The sequence below is a fragment of the Spea bombifrons genome, chromosome 1 (genome assembly GCF_027358695.1).
Source record: "Spea bombifrons isolate aSpeBom1 chromosome 1, aSpeBom1.2.pri, whole genome shotgun sequence".
NCBI classification, from domain to species: Eukaryota; Metazoa; Chordata; class Amphibia; order Anura; family Pelobatidae; genus Spea; species Spea bombifrons.
The window spans coordinates 151,400,233-151,419,526 of NC_071087.1; the positions used below are offsets into that span (position 1 = coordinate 151,400,233).

Consider the following 19,294-nt stretch of genomic DNA (forward strand, 5'->3'; position numbering starts at 1 on the left):
AGAGTTTACGCTGCAACCAAAAAACTTCACTCCGCTATATGCATACCTTGGCTACAAGGAGCTCTCCCCTTCTTGTGGGGGAGTGGCTTCACAAAGGAGGCAGGGCTAGCCATGTGATAGGCGTGGTTAGTAAATCAAGGGGCGGGGCTAGCCATGTACAGATGGATTGGGAGTGGGCAGAGAAAAATGAGCGACTCGGAGATTCTGAGAAGGGCTACACCGGAGACTCCGGGTCAATCCTGGAGAGTTTCCAGATATGGTTATGTACAGCCAGCCCCGGTATAGCTAAGTCAGTGAGACAACGTGTTTAAGATCGACTACTACCTCAAAAGTTAACCCCCCGTTGATTTCACTTGAGAAACATAGAAGAATTGCAATTTCATCAGAAATTAGGGTCTATTAATCACAAAATCCAAAAGTTCCAAAATGTGTCCTACTACATTAACAAGAGTAGAGAAATTTGGATGAATGACCGAATCTCATTTAATCAAAATAATAAAAAAGTATCATTGTGAAAAAATATTTAAAAAGAAATACTCTACAATTTGGTGTCTCTTGAACCCAGTGAGATGTTTGAATATAAGTTTAAATGTATTTTACATCAGGAAACAATAAGCAGACTAGATGGTTCTTTCTTCCGCCAAATGTTTCTATAATCCAAATGACCCCAACATACTTTGTCCACCATTAGTCTGGAATTAGTACTTGCTTTTCCAGAAGTACACCATGATTTGCTTCACCATGTTCTAGATTTTTCTTTATCACATTAAGCAAAGTCTTTACATCTCGGGCGCAAAATAATTAGAAAGGGAAACATTCAGAGTTGCCCACTGTGCACAAAACAGACATTTTCAGCAAAATGACTTTGAATCGAACACTGAAACGTTATACAAAGTGTCACATTCTACAAATGGCGACAAATGATCTGCCTTTCCAGCGCGTCATAAGATTATACAAAGTGTCACATTCTACAAATGGCGACAAATGATCTGCCTTTCCAGCGCGTCATAAGATTACCGCAACTCCTGAGACGTCTCTAATGGCATCTAAGTAATAGCGATGCGCTAATTCCGGAAATCTGATCTGGAGCAGATGTGCTAATAATGTATGGATATGCAATAGAGCATCGTTCATAATAACATAAACATGGAGTCGCTTTATGATGAGTATAGGAGGTTTGCGATACAGCAACGAAGAGTAATGTTTTTATGACCATGCCTGCATTCAGTAGGGTGGAATATACCGTGCGATGTCCTGCACTTAGACAAAACATTAAAAGGGGACTCCAGCCACCATATGCACTTTACGCACGCCATAGCCGCATGGCCCCTTTACATTTTCATGGCGTCCCCATTGCAAACGGGGATTCTGCGGGTTGCTTCTATATACATTTGCCCCTTTCCCCACCCCTAGGCATTTTCTGTGCAGGAGATGCGTTTGACCAAACACCCATCCCTGCATGTGATGTACTCGTCGGCTCCAGCGCTGGCTCGGTGAAAGTTGCTGATGGAGTCTACATCAGGCAGCCAATAAGTCAGAGCATGGAGGAGAAGGTCAGCTTCAGCAGCAGGGCTGCAGATTCTACATTAAGTAAATGTCTTTTTCCATTTTTGATGAATGCATATTAAAATATTTCTTCTGTGGGCTGTCAAGATACACTAAACTGTCCCCTTAATTCCTCTTTCTAGTATGCGTTTTAGGAAAAACAAACTTTTTTTTCTAATTTTCTATTGAACAACCTAACAGACAGGATTCTGAGACAGCATCTTAATGAAGCAGTAATCTCCAAAAGAGCCTTTCACAAAATAATTCACTTACACACGACATCATATCTCCAGATATTGGGACAGAACCCGTAACAGAAACTCCATAGGGGACTCCTAATACCCCAACAACCTACTACAGATCAGCAGTCTTCTGTGATCAGCTTAATTGAATATATTTTAACCATTTTTTGTTTGATGCATCAAGCTGCTCGCAATCAAAGGGTTAGTAACATGTAACTATCCCAGAAAATGACAACTCATCAAGAATATGCAAATCTTAAGCTTTTTTAATTCACAGTATCCTTAAATGCATAGGAATTGATTGTAGTGAAGGGTACCGATAGATTCTCCCAAAGTCAGACATAAAATCTAAAACGTAACCTTTTCTCGTGTATCCTCTGGACCCCACAGAGGCTGCCAGCATTATTATTTATAGCGCCCTCGGATTCCGAAGCGCTGTACAAAGGGTAGATGGCACATAACAAATGGAAGATAACATAAGATGACATACAGAAACAACAGGTGAGGAGGGCCCTGCTCAAAGGAGCTTACAATCTAGAGTCTACCTGTGATGGGTAACTGTATGCAGGGAACATCATCTCTCAGGACCCTTACCTGCTGCTGTGGGGGTCTCTGCAGCACCTCTGAGGCAGACATCACATTCAGTCATAACGCTGGGTGATCTGTTTTCATGCGCTGTGGATGTTGCTCCTGATCATTTGGCAGCTGTTTTGCCCATTTGCAAATCCATCCATTCTAGAATGGAAAGGGAGGATCTCTCCGGAATGGGGACTGTGTGTCTGCCAGAAGGAGGGTGGCTGACAGCAGACCCCTTCCCCCTGAGGTTGGGCTTGGAGAGGGAGGGATGTGTAGCTTAGTTACCATGACAACCAGAAGGAATTAGAGGATGCAGTTCACAGTAGCTATTTCAGGTGGAGGGTAAGGTGGATTTCTTAGCTTCCCCTTAATCTTAACTCTTTTTAAAACTTAAGGATTTACGTCATCGAAAATATATCCGATTTATGACTTTCACCAGCAGGCCAGTTACGTAACAAACTGGTTTTGCCAAACTGGTATAGATTATATAGTAACAGTGGGTTTGCGTTGTATCTCTTGATGATCTCATCATTATTGCTTGTTTTATATAGCGCCATGATATTCCATAGAGCTGTACAATGAATTATATATATGTAATGATAGATAGATATAAAAGCTCCCTACCCTTTCCTATAGCAAACTATAGTGTTTCTATCAGATACCCTCAGCATTGCCCCTAAGCCCCAACCCATGCTAGTGTTCTATTGGCACTGAGGTAGTGCGCAAGGGTTACATTTATGATGATCTATAAGTTTGCTTGTAACTATTTTAAAATTGACTTGTCATAGACTACAAGATAACAAAACTGTATGCACTATTAAGCGACACCAATATCCATATGATCACAGGAGTATAGATATGCCAACCATTCTTCTGCAACCATGTTCAGCAGTCTTTATCGTTGATCATAGAAGAACAAAGTAAATACAGTGTATGCAGACAAAAAAAAAAGTTATGCCTCCAAATAATACCAGCATTTGTAAGAAGAACGTTGAAGAGATCATACGGAGAAGATTTTGCATCAGAAACCGTGTTTTCTTTGTAAGACAATATTAATGATATGAGCAAGGATGTGTCTGTTGTAGACTCATTTTGCTTTTTTTAACCAGCAAGATGAACCAGACTCATACAAGCATGAAAAGCGAGGTCTCCTAGCACGAATTTGTGGCCAACGTGAACTTGACCAAAGTAACATGAGACTATAAAGTCTGGCCTTGCTACCAACTTTGTTTGTTTCAGTAAACTTAGCAGAACGTCACAAAGGTCCCAGGGCCATGTGCACATTCACGCTTGAACCCAGTGATGGGCCATCCACGCCAATGGCACTCTAACCTGCTAGACCTTGTGTGGTATATACGATGTTAAGCGGATTCTTGTTTGACATTACAGGGATCACCTGTTATCGCTTCCTTTATTAGCAGCGGTTCTCAACCTGGGGGTCGCCTAAGACCATCGGAAAACACATATTTCACAATATATAATTATATAATTTTATGGTTGGGGGTCACCACAACATGAGGAACTGTATAAAAGGGTCGCGGCATTAGGAAGGTTGAGAACCACTGCTTTATAGCATGTCGAGGTCACTCATCCTGATGACAAACCAGTGCCACCTGGTGGTACAATACGGAATTGATCATTGAGTAATAAAAAGATGAGAGATTAACGATTGAGAATAAAAAACAAACAATCTGAACTGTATATACAGCGATATACCTTTTTAAAAAAATATCTCTATACAAATGCCACATTAGTATTTTTAACCTTTAATAGGATATATAAGATTTAACCTTGAAATTGTTTTTTTTTTTCTTTTTTTTTTTAACATAACTGATTATTCCCATTTTGTCTGCATCACTTGCGCTAATGCTTAATGCACTTACCATTAATCCAATTTGTTCCAGCCATACATAGAAAGCTATAAGTAGGCATTCAAGCCGTATGCTATAGGTACTAAGATCTGATCCCTCTTTGCTCACAACACTTATTTATATCTCAACATGATCCTTACCAAGCTGGATTTACTGATAGCCATGATGGAAAAGGGAAAAAAAGTGTTAATTGTACATATCTGGAAAGTATGACACTAAAATTGCATTATTAACAATAAAATGGAAGATAATTAGCATAATTACCAGTACATAAAAAGCACAGTTAGATACTTTGTGACTTGCTCCTTCGAGCTTACAATCTATTCAGTGGATGAGGGGAGGGGAGACAGTAAGGAAGGACGGCTTGGATGGGGATGAGTTGTTAAGGTTATTGTTTGTCCAGATGGCTTAGACAGGGTGCTGGCTGAGAGTGTTATGAGGAAAGGCTGTACGCTTCTTGAAAGAGGTGGGTTTTTGTTTTGTTTTTTTTTGAAAACTGTGTACGACAGAAAATCTGACAGAACAAGGAAGGGAATCCCAGAGAAGCGGTGCAGCATGGGTGAAATCATGAATGCGGGAGTGGGGAGAGGTAACGATGGTAGGAGGTCATGAGAGGAACGAAGAGGGCGGTTAGGGGTATATTTGGATAGGAGGGGAGAGATAAGGGGGTGCGGAGTTGAGGTCTCGGTAGGCCAGGAGTTGGAATTTGAAACTGGAGGGTATGTTTTTCAGGCGAAGGTGGTGGGATTTGGTTAGGGACTGGATGCGACACATGAAGGAGAGGGCAGAGTCAAGTGCGACACTTGGTCTGTTGGTTGAATAGTGGGAGTTATCAACAGATGTCAGAGTTGTGGACAGAGAAGATGGCAGGATTACCATATACTCTGTCCAAGAGATGTTGAGCTTCAGGTAACGGGAAGCCATGCATGACCCAATTCCAGAAAGACAGTCGGTGAGGTGAGTTAGAGGAGAGGGTGAAAGGTCAGCAGAGGTGATTTAGATTAGGGTGTCATCTGCGTATAGGCGGTATTAGAAACCAAAGGAAGATGTGAATTGTCCAAGTGAAGAGGTGTAGACTGAGATGAGCAGAGGCCCAAGAACTGGGCTCTGAGGAACACCAGCAGATAGCGGTAGAGAAGTATCGTCTATGTACATTTACCAATGTGTTAAAACATGCATCATGGTTTCAACTGTGCATTTTACACAAAGTGTGTGTCGTGTGAAATGGGAGAAAGAATACGGTACTTACCATCAGTAATTGCCAATACCTAATACTTCAGGTAACATACGGTATGAACTGTGACATCATAATTTTAGGAAAAAGCTGTTGGTTATTCATATATAATTTTAGAAATTTGTTCTTTTCTACACAAGCCGCTGGTTACGTTAAAATGCTGCATTCTGTGTTTTTTCGCCTGAATGATTATCTCACTACCCAAGCATGACAAATTTGAATCTAGCGCATGTACTTCCCAAGGCAAATCACAGCTTAAAGGGAATTGTCATAAAAATGACAGGGTTGTATATGGTGATCTGACAAAACATTGTAGATTGTGAGATAAAATAATAAACCAGGAATTATAGGAATATATTTTTGCATCTGTGATCTATTGCTACCATCCTCTACCACGGGGAAGCAATCTGCGAGGCAGCCAGTAATTATGTGACATTTATACTCAATGCCGCAACACATTAAACACAAAATGGGAGCATCAGGGAACATATGAATGCTTGCAAACACGCATGCAAACACACGCATGTACTGGGGACCAGCAATGCAGCCACTCCTAAACTAAACCCTACTGGTTTTCTTGAAAAACATGGATTAATGCAGCACTCCACTGCTTTAATAGGATATTTAGCTGTGTAGACAAAGAAATAGACAATGTGAAACAAGATTGTATCTTTTTTATTATCCAGTTTTATGGATTAAAATATTTACAATTCTATTAAACCCATTTTTTAGCACTGGTATATTATTATGGCTTGAGGTTTTCATACAGCAACAAAAGATACATAAGGGGTAGTAAAAAAGTCTCCATAAAACAGGAGCCTGCTAACTTCTTTTGTACAATTTATCCACAGGAATTCATATTTTGTAAATAAAGATGTTACAAAAAAAAACGAAAAAAAAACCAAACTACAATATGAATACTTTGGATTCTGAAATGAATAGCCGGCATCAAATTAAATACTTTACCAAGGACTACAGATGTATGATCTGTTTATTGTTCCTATGCATTAAAAAAAAAGTTTGCCAATAGTTCTGAGGGCAACAATTGGTAGCGTTAGTATAGAAAAGAAAGGTAGGTATAAACAATAATTCAATCTCAGCCTTATTATGGGTAAAATAAATACAGGTTCTAACTAGTCTCCAGTACATGAGATTGGAGGGACCCCCGCAGCAAACCCATGAATTGTTACCTGTTGTGTTTGTATCCCAGTTGTGTTATTCTAAGCATGCTATACATCTGTTATCAAAGCGCCATAACATGCAGGTCTGTTCAGCTTCAGTGCAATGCGTTGGGCAGCCTAGCCGAGGACGATGGACCAGTGATAACCAGAATATGGAAAATAATTAACATCGGTACGTATTAAAAATGCAGTATACGAGAAGAATATGGCTTCCATATACAAATACAACTAATAATGATATTTTCTTGCTGAATGTCAAATAAACTTGGGGTTTTGTTTGTACTTGGATTTTATATATTAAACAGGCAACAGCGCTAGTGGCCGACGGTTTTGCAAAATGAAATAATCAAATTTGGAATTCGTTTTAAAATACAAACTACAAATACCTGAAATATGGAGACTGCTTAGCAAACAAAGGCTTTTTTTCTGTACACATTGTAATTATGCCCGACAAATAATTCAAACTTGGTCCCCTCACTGTTGGTGGATACCGGAAAGGCTGGATCGCAGCTAAAGCCAAAGGAAACTGATGAAAAACTGAACTAAAACGCATGGAGCCCAGATTCAGAAACAAATATGGTTTTAGAGGTATTTTTGTTCATAAGCTGAAAGTGCGGTTGCTTTTGCACATTGATGTTTAAGGACTACAACTAACTTCCACTTTTGTTTTCAATCGATGCGCATAAAGAGCTTTATCTGAAGTCCATGGGAGAAAGGGGTCTCTGCATGCTACAGAACTGCGTACGAATGGATGATTATTCTGCCGTGTCGCTGAGAAAATAATTCCCCAGGGGCCTAAACAACAGTCAAACCAGCGATCTGATATTCAACTAGATTGTGAACCCGAAGGACAAGCTCAACAAACCAAAAGTGGCGAGCATTCTACTTTATGTAGCTTGGACGCAAGTTTTTTTTTTTCTCATAGGAAGCTTACTGCTTGCAGCCACTGCCGAGTTATATTATTTATAAAAAAACAAAACAAACACACACGTATAGGTTTCCAGAGCAATGTTATTTTGCATTATGTATAGCTTCCTATAAAGTGGGTTCCATAGTCTTTTGTACAGAGTGCTAGGGCATCATATAGCAGACAGGACTGGGCCGCGGTCCAACACGTCCTCTGCCAATGCAGCAAAAAAACTCTACACAATACTTAACATTGTTGAATCATTTTTTGGATTGTTTTATCATTTTAGCATCGGGCAGTTCAAGGTGCTACTCTGTTGACGCAATGTGTGCCATTTCAATTTGTCTAATCTGTACACTGTCTCCTTCCGTGTGCACAATTTGATGAAGTTCTACTTCCTCCGCTTGGCATGAGCCATCCTGTTCAATGGTTTGCTCCATGTGCTGTATACTGGACTCATCAAGGAGTTCTGTCTCCACCTCCTCCATGTGTATCTGATTTACATGCTCAACATGTACTTCCTCGACATGCACCTCGGTTCCTGGATCTATCTGAAGATGCTCCACTGCAATATGGCCCATGTGTACCTGTGCCTGGAGATCCAGTATATGTGTTCCTTTTACTTGGTTGACTTCAAGCAGATCCTGATGTAAATGACCCACTGTTAAATGGGGGGGATCCACCTGCACCTGTATAACTTGATCTACAGGCACCACATGGACTTGTTCCACCTGCTCCACAAATGTCATCGATGCTAAAGATTCCCCCTCTCCTGTTTCAGTTGGAAGCACAACCTCTGTCACAATTCGTTCGGAAATATTATGCGCCTCTTGTAGATGCTTCCTTAGCTCGCTGCCTTGCATAAACCACAAATCACACAGCGTGCAATGGTTCGGCTTATCCCCTGTGTGAAGCACCAGGTGGTCTTTAAACTGGTCCCAGCTATTAAAGACGCTATTGCAAACCTGAAAAAGAGAAACATTGTAGCAATTACAATATTTTATTTTCCCCAAACAAGATACAGGCCGAGTATCTGAAATGCTTGGCTCCATGAGTATTTCAGATAAGGTATAATTGCGGATAACAGATCTGTCTTCTCACCCGCGTCTACTCAGTTGTTCAGACTTTCCACATGCGGAAATGCTCCGGGGAAGCCTGACTAACAGACTAGAAGTGGAAAGAATCCACTGACTTCAGAAGATTCAGACACCTTATCCAAATGTATAATTTCAGATAAGGGATACTCAAGCTGTATAACCGAAGACTTCATTCAATTTGTACAGAGGCCTCCTTTCAGTCATTATTAAAATTCTATTATTCGATCAAAGTACATCTAGTGCCACTAACGTGCACTCGTGCCACCATGTTTATTAATGGCGACCCCCAAACTGAGCTACTTTCTCAATGTGCAAGGCCAACTATCAAAACAACTTGAACATCTTAAATGTAGGGACTGGACTAAAACAAATCACTTCATTCCGTAAAGCATGGTTTTGTATGAGACGTATGGATTCCATTAACAACTAAATCACGGGTCACAAAAGATTCTAAATCATACTGTCTCTCAGAGACAGTATGATTTATAAAGGCTTTATAAAGGCTTTGATGCCCTCATCCATAAGATTGTTGCAGTCTTTTTTTTTGTACAATAAAGAAGGCACTTCTACACTAAAGGGATAATTCTCCCCCGGTTACCATTGTGGAACATCTCCCAAATCGCTAGAACTACGAGAGCCGTAACACCTGCAAGGGAGGAACGTTTAAAGATGTACACAAACATTTTGTTACCTGACATTCATACAACTTCTTCCTTCCCTTCTTGGCACCAACTCCATACTGACAAGCCGACAAGTGACATTTCAGAGTACTGTTCCTGGCAAAGCGCTCGTGGCAGTTAGTACATTCAAATGGCTTTTCACCTGTTGAGAAGACAAATTACATGTAATGTAGAAAACACACAAACAGTATAAATTTCATATTTCAAAACTGAGATTCGTAAAGTTCCACTGAACCTCGAGGCATTTACACCGGAGTTTACAACGGAATTGAACTATAACTGCCCTTGGTTGCATTTTCCAAGCAAAATTATACATCATTCTAAAAGATCATTTCAACCCGAATCATCAAAACAGCGAGCGGATTGGTAAACCAGCTTTCTTCTTTCCTACCCTTCCAACTACGCCAAGCAACATTCAAGATTGAAAAGTGTATTGAAGTACTTAACTAGACCTGCAGACAAGTTTATTAATTCAGGTTATGTCTTATTATACATTTTCCTGTATAAATACAATTTTTTTTTATTTTTGGGACTTATTTTTATGAAATGTTTACCTTTTTATATTCACAATGTTTCTATTATCCTGAAAATGACTCTTTAATTCCCATTTCCAACTATCCAGCCCTCCCGGTAACACCAAGTTCTTCCACAAATCACTATCTTGCCAAGTGCTTTGTGGTATGAGGTCTTCTAAAGCGGCACTTCAGCCATCATAAGCATGTTAATCAACATATCAAGTTAGAGGTCATTTTAAATGTATGTGGCGCAGCCCCTTGGAAACGCACGGAGGAATTCTGCACAATCTCCCAATGCGCATTTACCCCCTCCCAGCATTCAGCAATTTGTTTACGAAGGAAACGTGTTTGGCTAAACAAATCTCCCTGCACTGACTCGCTGCCAATCAAGGGCAAGAATCGTCTCACCACGGAGAGCAGCCTCAGAGGTTCATCTTCTACCACAGGTAAGCACTTATTTCCCCCGTAGGTAAGGATACATAATTGGGGTAGGAAGGATCAGCATCTAATATACAATCAAATTACAAACAATTTTGAAGCTCTTACGCTTGTAATAACCAGTAGTTATTACGATTCATTTCAAAGCGCAGCGAGAGGGAGCCTATGTCGAGGTGTATTATTGACCTGGTAAGGTTATGGGGTAGGATCGAAAGGGAAGAGACAGAGAAAGGAGCAAAGGCATGGCACACAAAAAAGGGGGGAGGAAGAAGGTAAGAAAATTAGATAAGAGGGTTCAGTTGCAACACTTAATTCCGTGCCCCCTTTTGCAGTAACGAGAAGACGGGTGGGCTTTGCTGAACTCTACCCAATAGAATCGGGTATCTCTCCTGCACGCTGCCGGCAGAAGGGGACAACTCCTCCAACACACAACACATCGTATTCCTAGCCACATTAAAAAAAATAAAAAAAGGTTTTAAAAAAAATAACCATAAAACAAAAATCACATACTAAACCCCTTTTTTGACCGGACTGTTTTTCAAAGTAACGTATTGCTATTTTATAAAAACACCCCCTTCCACTCTTTACAATTTTTTTCTTATTTTTGTACTTTGTGTGCAAGAAAGGTTATTTTTTAATGTTTATTTGTACTGGGTGAGGTACAAGGTGTTTGGCCACCTACATATATATATACACATATACATATTTATTACAGGGGTCCACTGCCCTGCATTGCTGATCACAACACCTATGATCAGCCTGCAGGGGAAACTCTCTTCGAACCCTTTTTGAAACCCTCTTCGAACCTTTTTATGTTCATTGGTTCTGGCCAGCAAAAGGGTGACATCATCTTAGCAGCATTGCAATATGGCACATGGAATTGCTCCAGAGAGCGATCTCACGGTTTTTTTGGGTGTTGCTGAATGCCTCGATATTGAAGCATTTCAGCAACAACAGCTGAGCAAAGGAAGTGATCGGTTATCGCTTTCATAGCTCCCTTAACCCCATGTTGTGCCAGTTGTCGTTACGGGGTTAAATATGTTACATAACACAGTAAGCAAATATTAGGAACAACACTAACGGTATATTCACAAATGTTATCAGGATGCAGGGCAGCTTATACAGACATGTGAAAAAGAATACACCCTCTTGCATATCAGGACATAATCATCTGTTTCGTAGCAGGTCTAAAATTAGGTAAATACAACCTCAGATGAACAACAATACATGACAAATTGCACAGTTTCATGATTTATTCAACAAAATAAAGCCAAAATGGAGAAGCCCTGTTTGAAAAACTAAGTACATCTTATGATTCAATAGGTTGTAGAATCACCTTTAGCAGCAATAACTTTAAGTAGTTTTCTGTATGACGTTATCCGACACTCGTATCATTGTAGAAGAATTTTGTCCCACTCTGTTAATTCTTTGCTTCAGTTCATTGAGGTTAGTGGCCATTTGTTTATGCACGGCTCTCTTAAAGTACTGCCACATTTGGTTGAGGTCAGGATTTTGACTGGGGTGTTGCAACAGCTATATTCTTTTTCAGCCATTCTGTTGTAGATTTCCTGGTGTGCTTGGGATCATTGTCAGGTTGCATGACCCAGTTTCGGCCAAGCTTTAGCTGTCAGACAGATGGCCTCACATTTGACTCTAGAATACATTGGTACATGAAGGAGATCATGGTCGACTCAGTGACTGCAAGCTTCCCAGGTCCTGTGGCTGCAGAACAAACTCAAATCATCTCCCGCCCACCACTGTGCTTGACAGTTGGCATGAGGTGTTAGTGCTGATAAGCTGCGTTTGGTTTTCGCCAAACGTGACGCTGTGCATTATGGCCAAACATCTCCACTTCAGTCTCCTCTGTCCAAAGGACATTGTTCCAGAAACCTTGTGTGTTTTCCCACTTTTAAATAATCTGCAGAATGATGTACTTTAAATTGTCTGGAAAGAGCCTTATAACCCTCCCCAGATTGATGGACAGCAACAATTGCTTCTCTCAGATGGTTGTTGATGTCTTTCCTTTTTGTTTTTACATGTTACTTCTCCATTTTGGCTTTATTTTTGTTGAATAAGTCATGACACGGTGCAATGTCATGTGGTGGCGTTCATCTGAGGTTGCGTTTACCTAAGTGTTAGACCTTTTAAGGAACAGCTTGTTATTATGTCCTGATATGTAAAACTCTAGAATTCAAAGAGGGTGTACTTTATTTTTTACATGACTGTATACGTTAACACTCAAAAGGTCAGTTTCCCATACTTGTCTCCCATTGCCTGAACACTGAAAGGGATATAAGTTTTCTTGATGTTATTTTGCACTTGTTTCCACATATGAAGTGCAAAAGTGTCTCTTTAATATAGACCTTTGAAACCATGGCTGAATAAGTACATGTAAAGAAAAAAAAATTGGAACTATTATATTAATCTAAATGAGACCTGAGTAGGAAAGCCAAACACAGAGGTACGTCATTGGTTGTGAAAGAGTTAAAATGGCATTGATGCAAAACCTGAGTGTTTTTTTTTTTTGATACCTCATTCTTAGAACACAAGTGCCACAAAAATATTAAAATGCAATGGACCATTGCAGTGATGAACTGTGTCTAGCTTTACACCATTTATAGCTTTTCGTAAATTGTTGGTGCTATATAAATAAAAGATTTTAATAAAAAAGTGTGGCTTCAACACAGTCCACATATTTAAAGTCTGTATAAGGCCATCTCAGGGTGCATCACCCCACAGGTAAACATCTGAGGACAATACACCTAGGAAACTGCTTGAGAATAGTTAGAGATTATTTGCAGTGCATGGGTACATATCATTTTAACAATGGTTGTTCCAGGGATCAATCTACCTGCTTTTTAAGATGTAATGAAACTCTTCCTATTTATCAAAATGGTTATCTAAATAGCACATTGTTATTGTAATCAATTCTAGGTATTTAGCTTAGGGTGCATTTTTTCAAACACTGATTCTCTGAACACTGGCTGGTCTTGATAAAAACTAATAAAAACTATATGGATTACATGGCTCTTAGAGGGACACTCCAGTCATATGCAATTTAAGTTAGTGGAGTGGTCCCTTTAAATTTCCATGCGGCCCCCCTTGCAAGAGTATGAGACCCCACCATGCACATGTGCAGAAAGCGCTTCCATGGACTTGAACTGGAGCGTTTTTTTCCCCTGTAAGCCAGGGAAGCGAAAATGAGATCACAGAAGAGGCGCTGCAGCTTCCCCTAATGGTAAGTAGTTTAATATGCATACTTCAAAATGTTAAAAGAAATAAAGTACCCACAGACTGAAGCTGGAGCGTCCCTTGAAAACACAGACTGTAGCCAAAGCTACCAAAGTCCAAAAAAACAAACTTAAAAACAGTAGCATTACGTGCAATATTTGAACTCAATATTTTAGCTGTATTTTATCACATATGACAATTATATGTAACTAACTGGTTTAGAATATGTTTTTTTTTAGTGTTTTGTCTGCAATATGTTCTATAATATCTTTGAAATGCTGTGATCACCCAGAAATATTCAAAATATAATCGGTTTAGAGAATTTAGAGTAAAACCTTTGGCCTTTTCCAGGAAGGCATAGTGAGAGTAGTAGGAAGTGTTGTTACCTGTATGTTTGCGCAGGTGCTCTTTAAAGTGTCCAAAGTGATCAAATTGCTTTTCGCAGTACTGACACACGTGTATTTTCTTTGATGGCCTTTGTCTTTTGCCGGCATTGTTCTCATCCAGGTGACAGTAGGTAAGGTGCTGTTTCAAGGCAATCTCGCGCACATATCTTTTATTGCATATTTTGCACCGGTAAGTTTCAGCATTGTGGGATTTTATATGTTCCTTAAAATGGTGAAACAGTTTAAACGAACGACCACACTTATCACAATGGAACAAGTCATTGGCACGTGACAAATGGACCGCCATTAACTCATAGCCTTCAACCTGTTGGGTGGCAGCTTCGCTTTCACTTGTAACCTCTTCTTCCAGTTCCCTTTTCTGTTCCCCTTGGCGGTACTTGCTGGTTATGTCTGCCAAGAGGGCCAGGGCCGAGTCATCTGATGTCTCCGTGGTCTGGACATATTTCACAGATTGCTCAGGGCACACTGCCTCTTCCATGGTCTCAACATGGCCATCTAATTCAATTGCACCTTCTGCTATTTCCACTTCTATTTCAACAGGCTCAGCATCCGAGGGCAGGGTTTCTGTTATAATGTTTGAACTGTCTGTAATCTTCCAAGTTTTTATAGTTTCTTCTTCTTCTTCTTCTTCTTCCTCCTCCTCCTCCTCCTCCACCGGTTCAGTTTTTTCCTGAATGACTATGCTTTCTTTGCTCCTGGTCAGTACAGATGAATATTAAATGCATTAGAAATGAAGATTCAGCACAGAAACATGCAACAATAGCCAGTCATGTCAGACACAGCACTTACTTTCAGAAACTATTTCAATCACAGACCCTGAGCAGATAACATACGAAAAATCAAACTCATACTCCTAAATGAGCTTACATACATCATATTCATAGCACAGAGGCCAAATGGTGTGTGTGGGGGGGGGGTGGCGTTGAAGATAGGGTTTATTTGATATTCTCACCTACAGTCAAATCCAACACCGGCTACATGCTACATGAAGGGCTCTCTGGTAAGAGGTTTTTTTTGTATACACAACCACCGCGGTCTCTTCAGACTTATCAATACAGAATTTCTTTTAGTGAGCATCGTAGCAGTGTTCAAACATTTAAGCGACGTCAGCAATTGCAGTGGATCCCCCTTTGTCCAAAAAAATAAGGAGCAAGGCGCTGACTGAAATACCCGGCGTTTTAATATTGGCAACGGGTTACTACCCTTGACGAAGCAGGGCTCTGTCCCTGCAAAACGTGCATTAGGTTACGTGTTGTTTTCCGTAACTTAGCTTAATAGACTTATGTTGCCGGCAGGGAATAGTTCACCAGCATCATAAATCATTTAGGGGGAGAAATATTATTAAGCGTAATACCAGCCTAGATATACCCATAGGCACAGGGATTATCTCCCCGCTAGAGATACATACGTAGAATCAAGCAGATATCCGACAATATCATTAGGTGAACTGACCAGTCCCGGGCAACTTTTTATCTTAAGATCCAGCAACGAATATTTTTACGTATTAAATCACCAGTATTTTAATATTTAGTTGTTTTTTGTTTAGCCTAAATATTTAATGTGACAGAGAACTTTAAGCAGGGCATGATAGTGTATTGAAGAAACCTGTGCCCCATTGGTACTGTAAAAAAAAAAGCCAGTCCTTCCAACAATACAGCTTGTCACTAACTTATCCACGTAAGGATTCAAATTCTAGCACTTGGTCTGAAGTTTTGCTATTGCGTATAAAATCTGCTCAGTACCTGAACCCAAGTGCTTTGATGGCTTCATGCATCTGAAGATACTCTGCCGCTTTCCATATGTCGCTGGCTTCCTCCTCGCCTTGGATCATCAGTTTTGCGGTGTATGTGAATTCTATGAGATGCTGGAAGGCTGTGTTGCTAACACCTAGGTTGAAAAACATTACCAACCAGGATTTAATAAAAAAAAGAGTGGTTTGGGCAAACTGTATAAAAAAACTAATTTAAACACACAGAAAAACACATTATTTCTTAAGTGAAGTTAATTTATAATGGATTTCCTGATACCTGACCCCAAATAGTATAGATGATATATACAACATAGTTTCAAACTAGATTTTGTCTCTCTTCATTTAGAAAATAATGCAATTATTTCTGTTTAATAGAATTTTCTGGATTTTAAAGGGAGACGGCAAACTCAGTTATCATGTAACTAACATATACTGTCCCAGTTTTGATTATATATATATCTATATATATATATATATATATATATATATATATAAAATTCTGGCTTCTTTAGCACCAGAATACTTTCTCATTAGTCTTTACTGTTCTAATTTGCAAAGTGTAGAAGGGAAAGAAAATGTAAGTCTATAAAATGAAAAAAACAAAACAAATACCTTCTATTTCAACCAACGGCTCCTGAGTGAAATCCTGAAAGAATTTGTTGAAGAAGTGACTGCAGGCAGCTAGGACGGCCTTGTGCGCTTTAAACTGATGCCCTGGACAAAGAAATATAAGAAGAATGAGATTTAGTGGACTACATTCCTGTTTAACCCTTTTAGTGTGAGATAAGCGAGCGGAAAGCAACAAGCAATGAAGAGGCATCTCGTGTCATTGAATTTTCACATAGAAACGGGTTTTTGCCATTGTACTAATTAGTCTAAAATTAACCTTACGTTACAACTATAGATATAAGATTATATGAAGAAGGCAAAAGGCACCTTCTATTATATTAATGGAATGGGGAAAAAAATGTCTTTGGCATAAGTAACCGACATATCAAAAGCTGTGATAATTAAACAAAATCTAGAATGTTACAGGCACATAGATGTATCCGTTTATTTTTTTGGTGCAGGAAAATGAGACTTGGCTGGCTCTCAAAGGGTTAAAGCAAAATGCCGGTTAAGCGTTATACAGATTACATACCGTCCACAATAAGAGTGATGTCGGTAAATTGATCCAGTTCGCGCTGCTCGTTTAGCCTATCCATCATAACTTTATAATGGTCAGGGAATTCCTGGATGCAGCCCATCGTCTCTTCAGCTTCCATACCGAAACGGATTTTCTGGAGGAGAAAAGAAAACAGCAATTTAAACTCTAGCCGTAGAAATGGCAACTCTATTCAAACCCAGGAGACGCTCAGGCCCAAAGAAAGGGAATAAATAAATAAAAACGGCACACAAAATACATGTAACACTCTGAAAAACCATAAAAGGATTATATCCTCCCGTGAAAGCTGCATTGGTATAACCGAAATGTCAGAAATCAAGGAAACAAAAACTGGTGGCACTGCATGCATATTACAACCAAAAGCCAAGTCTATTTAGTATTCAGGGATGGAAAGGCAGCAAGTTAATATAATAATCCACTCCAGTTATTTATCTCTGCTAGAGTAGAATAATTGTGGGACAAAAAAAGTTGCGGTTGTAACTATTGTCAAACTTTTACTCTAAATGGTAAATCTGAGTACCAAACAACAAAGCGAAGCCATTCAATCTGATCTTTAATTTACCATCCGAAAAAGGAGGAGCTCCTGAAAGACATCTCACGTACGCATACTCAGTGCTGGGATGCAACTTGCTGCAAGTGTTAATAACTAAACTCATGGAAAAATACAAACCAACAGATTGTGTGCAGGCATCAACCTACTGGCAGAAATTGCACTCCCGCAAGAGCAGAGACATCTTTTCTATTCCGTCCATCTTAACGCGCGTCAGCATTATGGTCACATTTTGTACGTTTTTAGTTTTCGCCGGTGCTCTATAAATAAATACACGCCACTTGGCTCATGCAATTCTGATGTAATCTATAGTAGCGCAGAACTCTACGCCAACCCCGCTGGATGGAAACATTTCTACTAGATCCCTTCCACGAAAACGAAACTCCTAGCAGCGCACAGCGGTAGTCTTATCCTAGAGCAAATCCTACAACAAAACTAAAACTCCTGTGTGTGTGTTTATATATAAATATATATACCGACTATATATACACACATATATATTATTACCGATACACCGCACATGTATACCATGCTATTTTGTTCTGCAAATGTTATTTAATTTTTTTTTTTTAAGTTCAGATTACTCCTCCGCTATTTGACAGAACCTTGTGCTGACTACTTTTGTAAAAAGAACAGAAAGTTCAGGACAACTACTACTAATAATAATAATATGGGCCTTGAACCCGGATAATTCAGCAATCAGCTTAAAATAAATATACAAGACAAATTAGTTGTTTGAAGTAAATTCATATTTTAAGAGTTGCAGGTAATAGCTGCCCTTTGAAATTATAGACATCAGTGGCCCTTACAATAAAAATACTTCTATTTCATGGAACTAGCCCTGTATAATGTATAATTCAATAGTGAGAACTATATAAAACACAGCTCTTCATAACGTATAGTGAAGCCACAGGCAATGAATGTATACGGATAGATGCACAACGGAATAGACTAAGAGGTGACCTGGAACACGGGCAATTTACAACGATTAACCCGTGAAACGTCCTAAAACAAGAGATCAGGAGTGGGCGTATGATTGTAAGCTCCCAAGAACAGGGCTCTCTTCGCTTTCCGTAGCAGACGCGTTTACGTGTGTTAATGTTATTGCCATTCTTAATAATACTTCACTCTCTTATTGTAACAGCGCTACACAATCTGCTGGCGCTATATAAATGAATGGAATAGACAGCAGTGCTATCGGACACTTAGCCTCCACATTGAGGACTACACACATACCCACAAGCATGGTGCACGAAAACTGTCAGCGCACAATTACACCAGCCAATCACAACACACCAATCCCTAATAGACCCGCCCCCTCACGCCTTATTGGCTGCGTCACACCAATAGCGGCTCGCTATGACGCACCGGAAGGCCTACCTTTTCTGTCGTTCTCAAGCCCCGGGGCTCCAAATCTTAAGGGGAAACGAGGTGCGGCGTGCCTCGGCTTGGAGTCATATAACACCCGCTTTCAGTTTTACCGGGCTAGTGTTTCCCTATCAGCGTGCATTAGAAAGGCCGCCGCTCATCTATAAAGCATAACGAACTGCGGCAGCAGCCGGTCGTTATTACGTCATCAAATCGCGCATTAAAAAATTGCCCACACTTACCGTTATAGCGTTTTTACTTCACCGGTGTGAGGAGAAAAGGACAACACCCGCTGCCGCCGGGGCTTATCTGTCCTCCGCCACCCAGTCACTGACCGAGTTCCGCGAGCTTGGCTGCCCGCGGCCTCCTCTTCCCCTCTCTCGATGGCTGTGGGGAAAGGGCGGGCTGCTAGGACACCCGGCGGCCCCCGCGCGGGAAGTGACGTCACCGAGGTAGCGGCGGCTAGCGGGGAAATCGAAATAGACGAAATAGAGCTGAGGCGTGTGGGGAGGGAGCGGGAGCTGTGCGGGGTTGCAA

General features: G+C 40.2%; 1 protein-coding gene across 1 annotated transcript; it reads right to left on the reverse strand.

Annotated features, from left to right (window-relative positions):
• Positions 1-7,642: 7,642 nt before the first annotated feature.
• Positions 7,643-19,177, reverse strand: ZNF131 (zinc finger protein 131). The gene is made up of 7 exons (XM_053448085.1): positions 19,000-19,177; positions 16,816-16,954; positions 16,287-16,388; positions 15,667-15,811; positions 13,904-14,619; positions 9,345-9,475; positions 7,643-8,521 (listed from the first exon to the last, which is right to left on the reverse strand). Exons 2-7 carry the CDS (start codon positions 16,937-16,939, stop codon positions 7,865-7,867), a joined length of 1,875 nt encoding a protein of 624 aa, XP_053304060.1. The 5' UTR covers positions 16,940-16,954; positions 19,000-19,177; the 3' UTR covers positions 7,643-7,864.
• Positions 19,178-19,294: the final 117 nt, after the last annotated feature.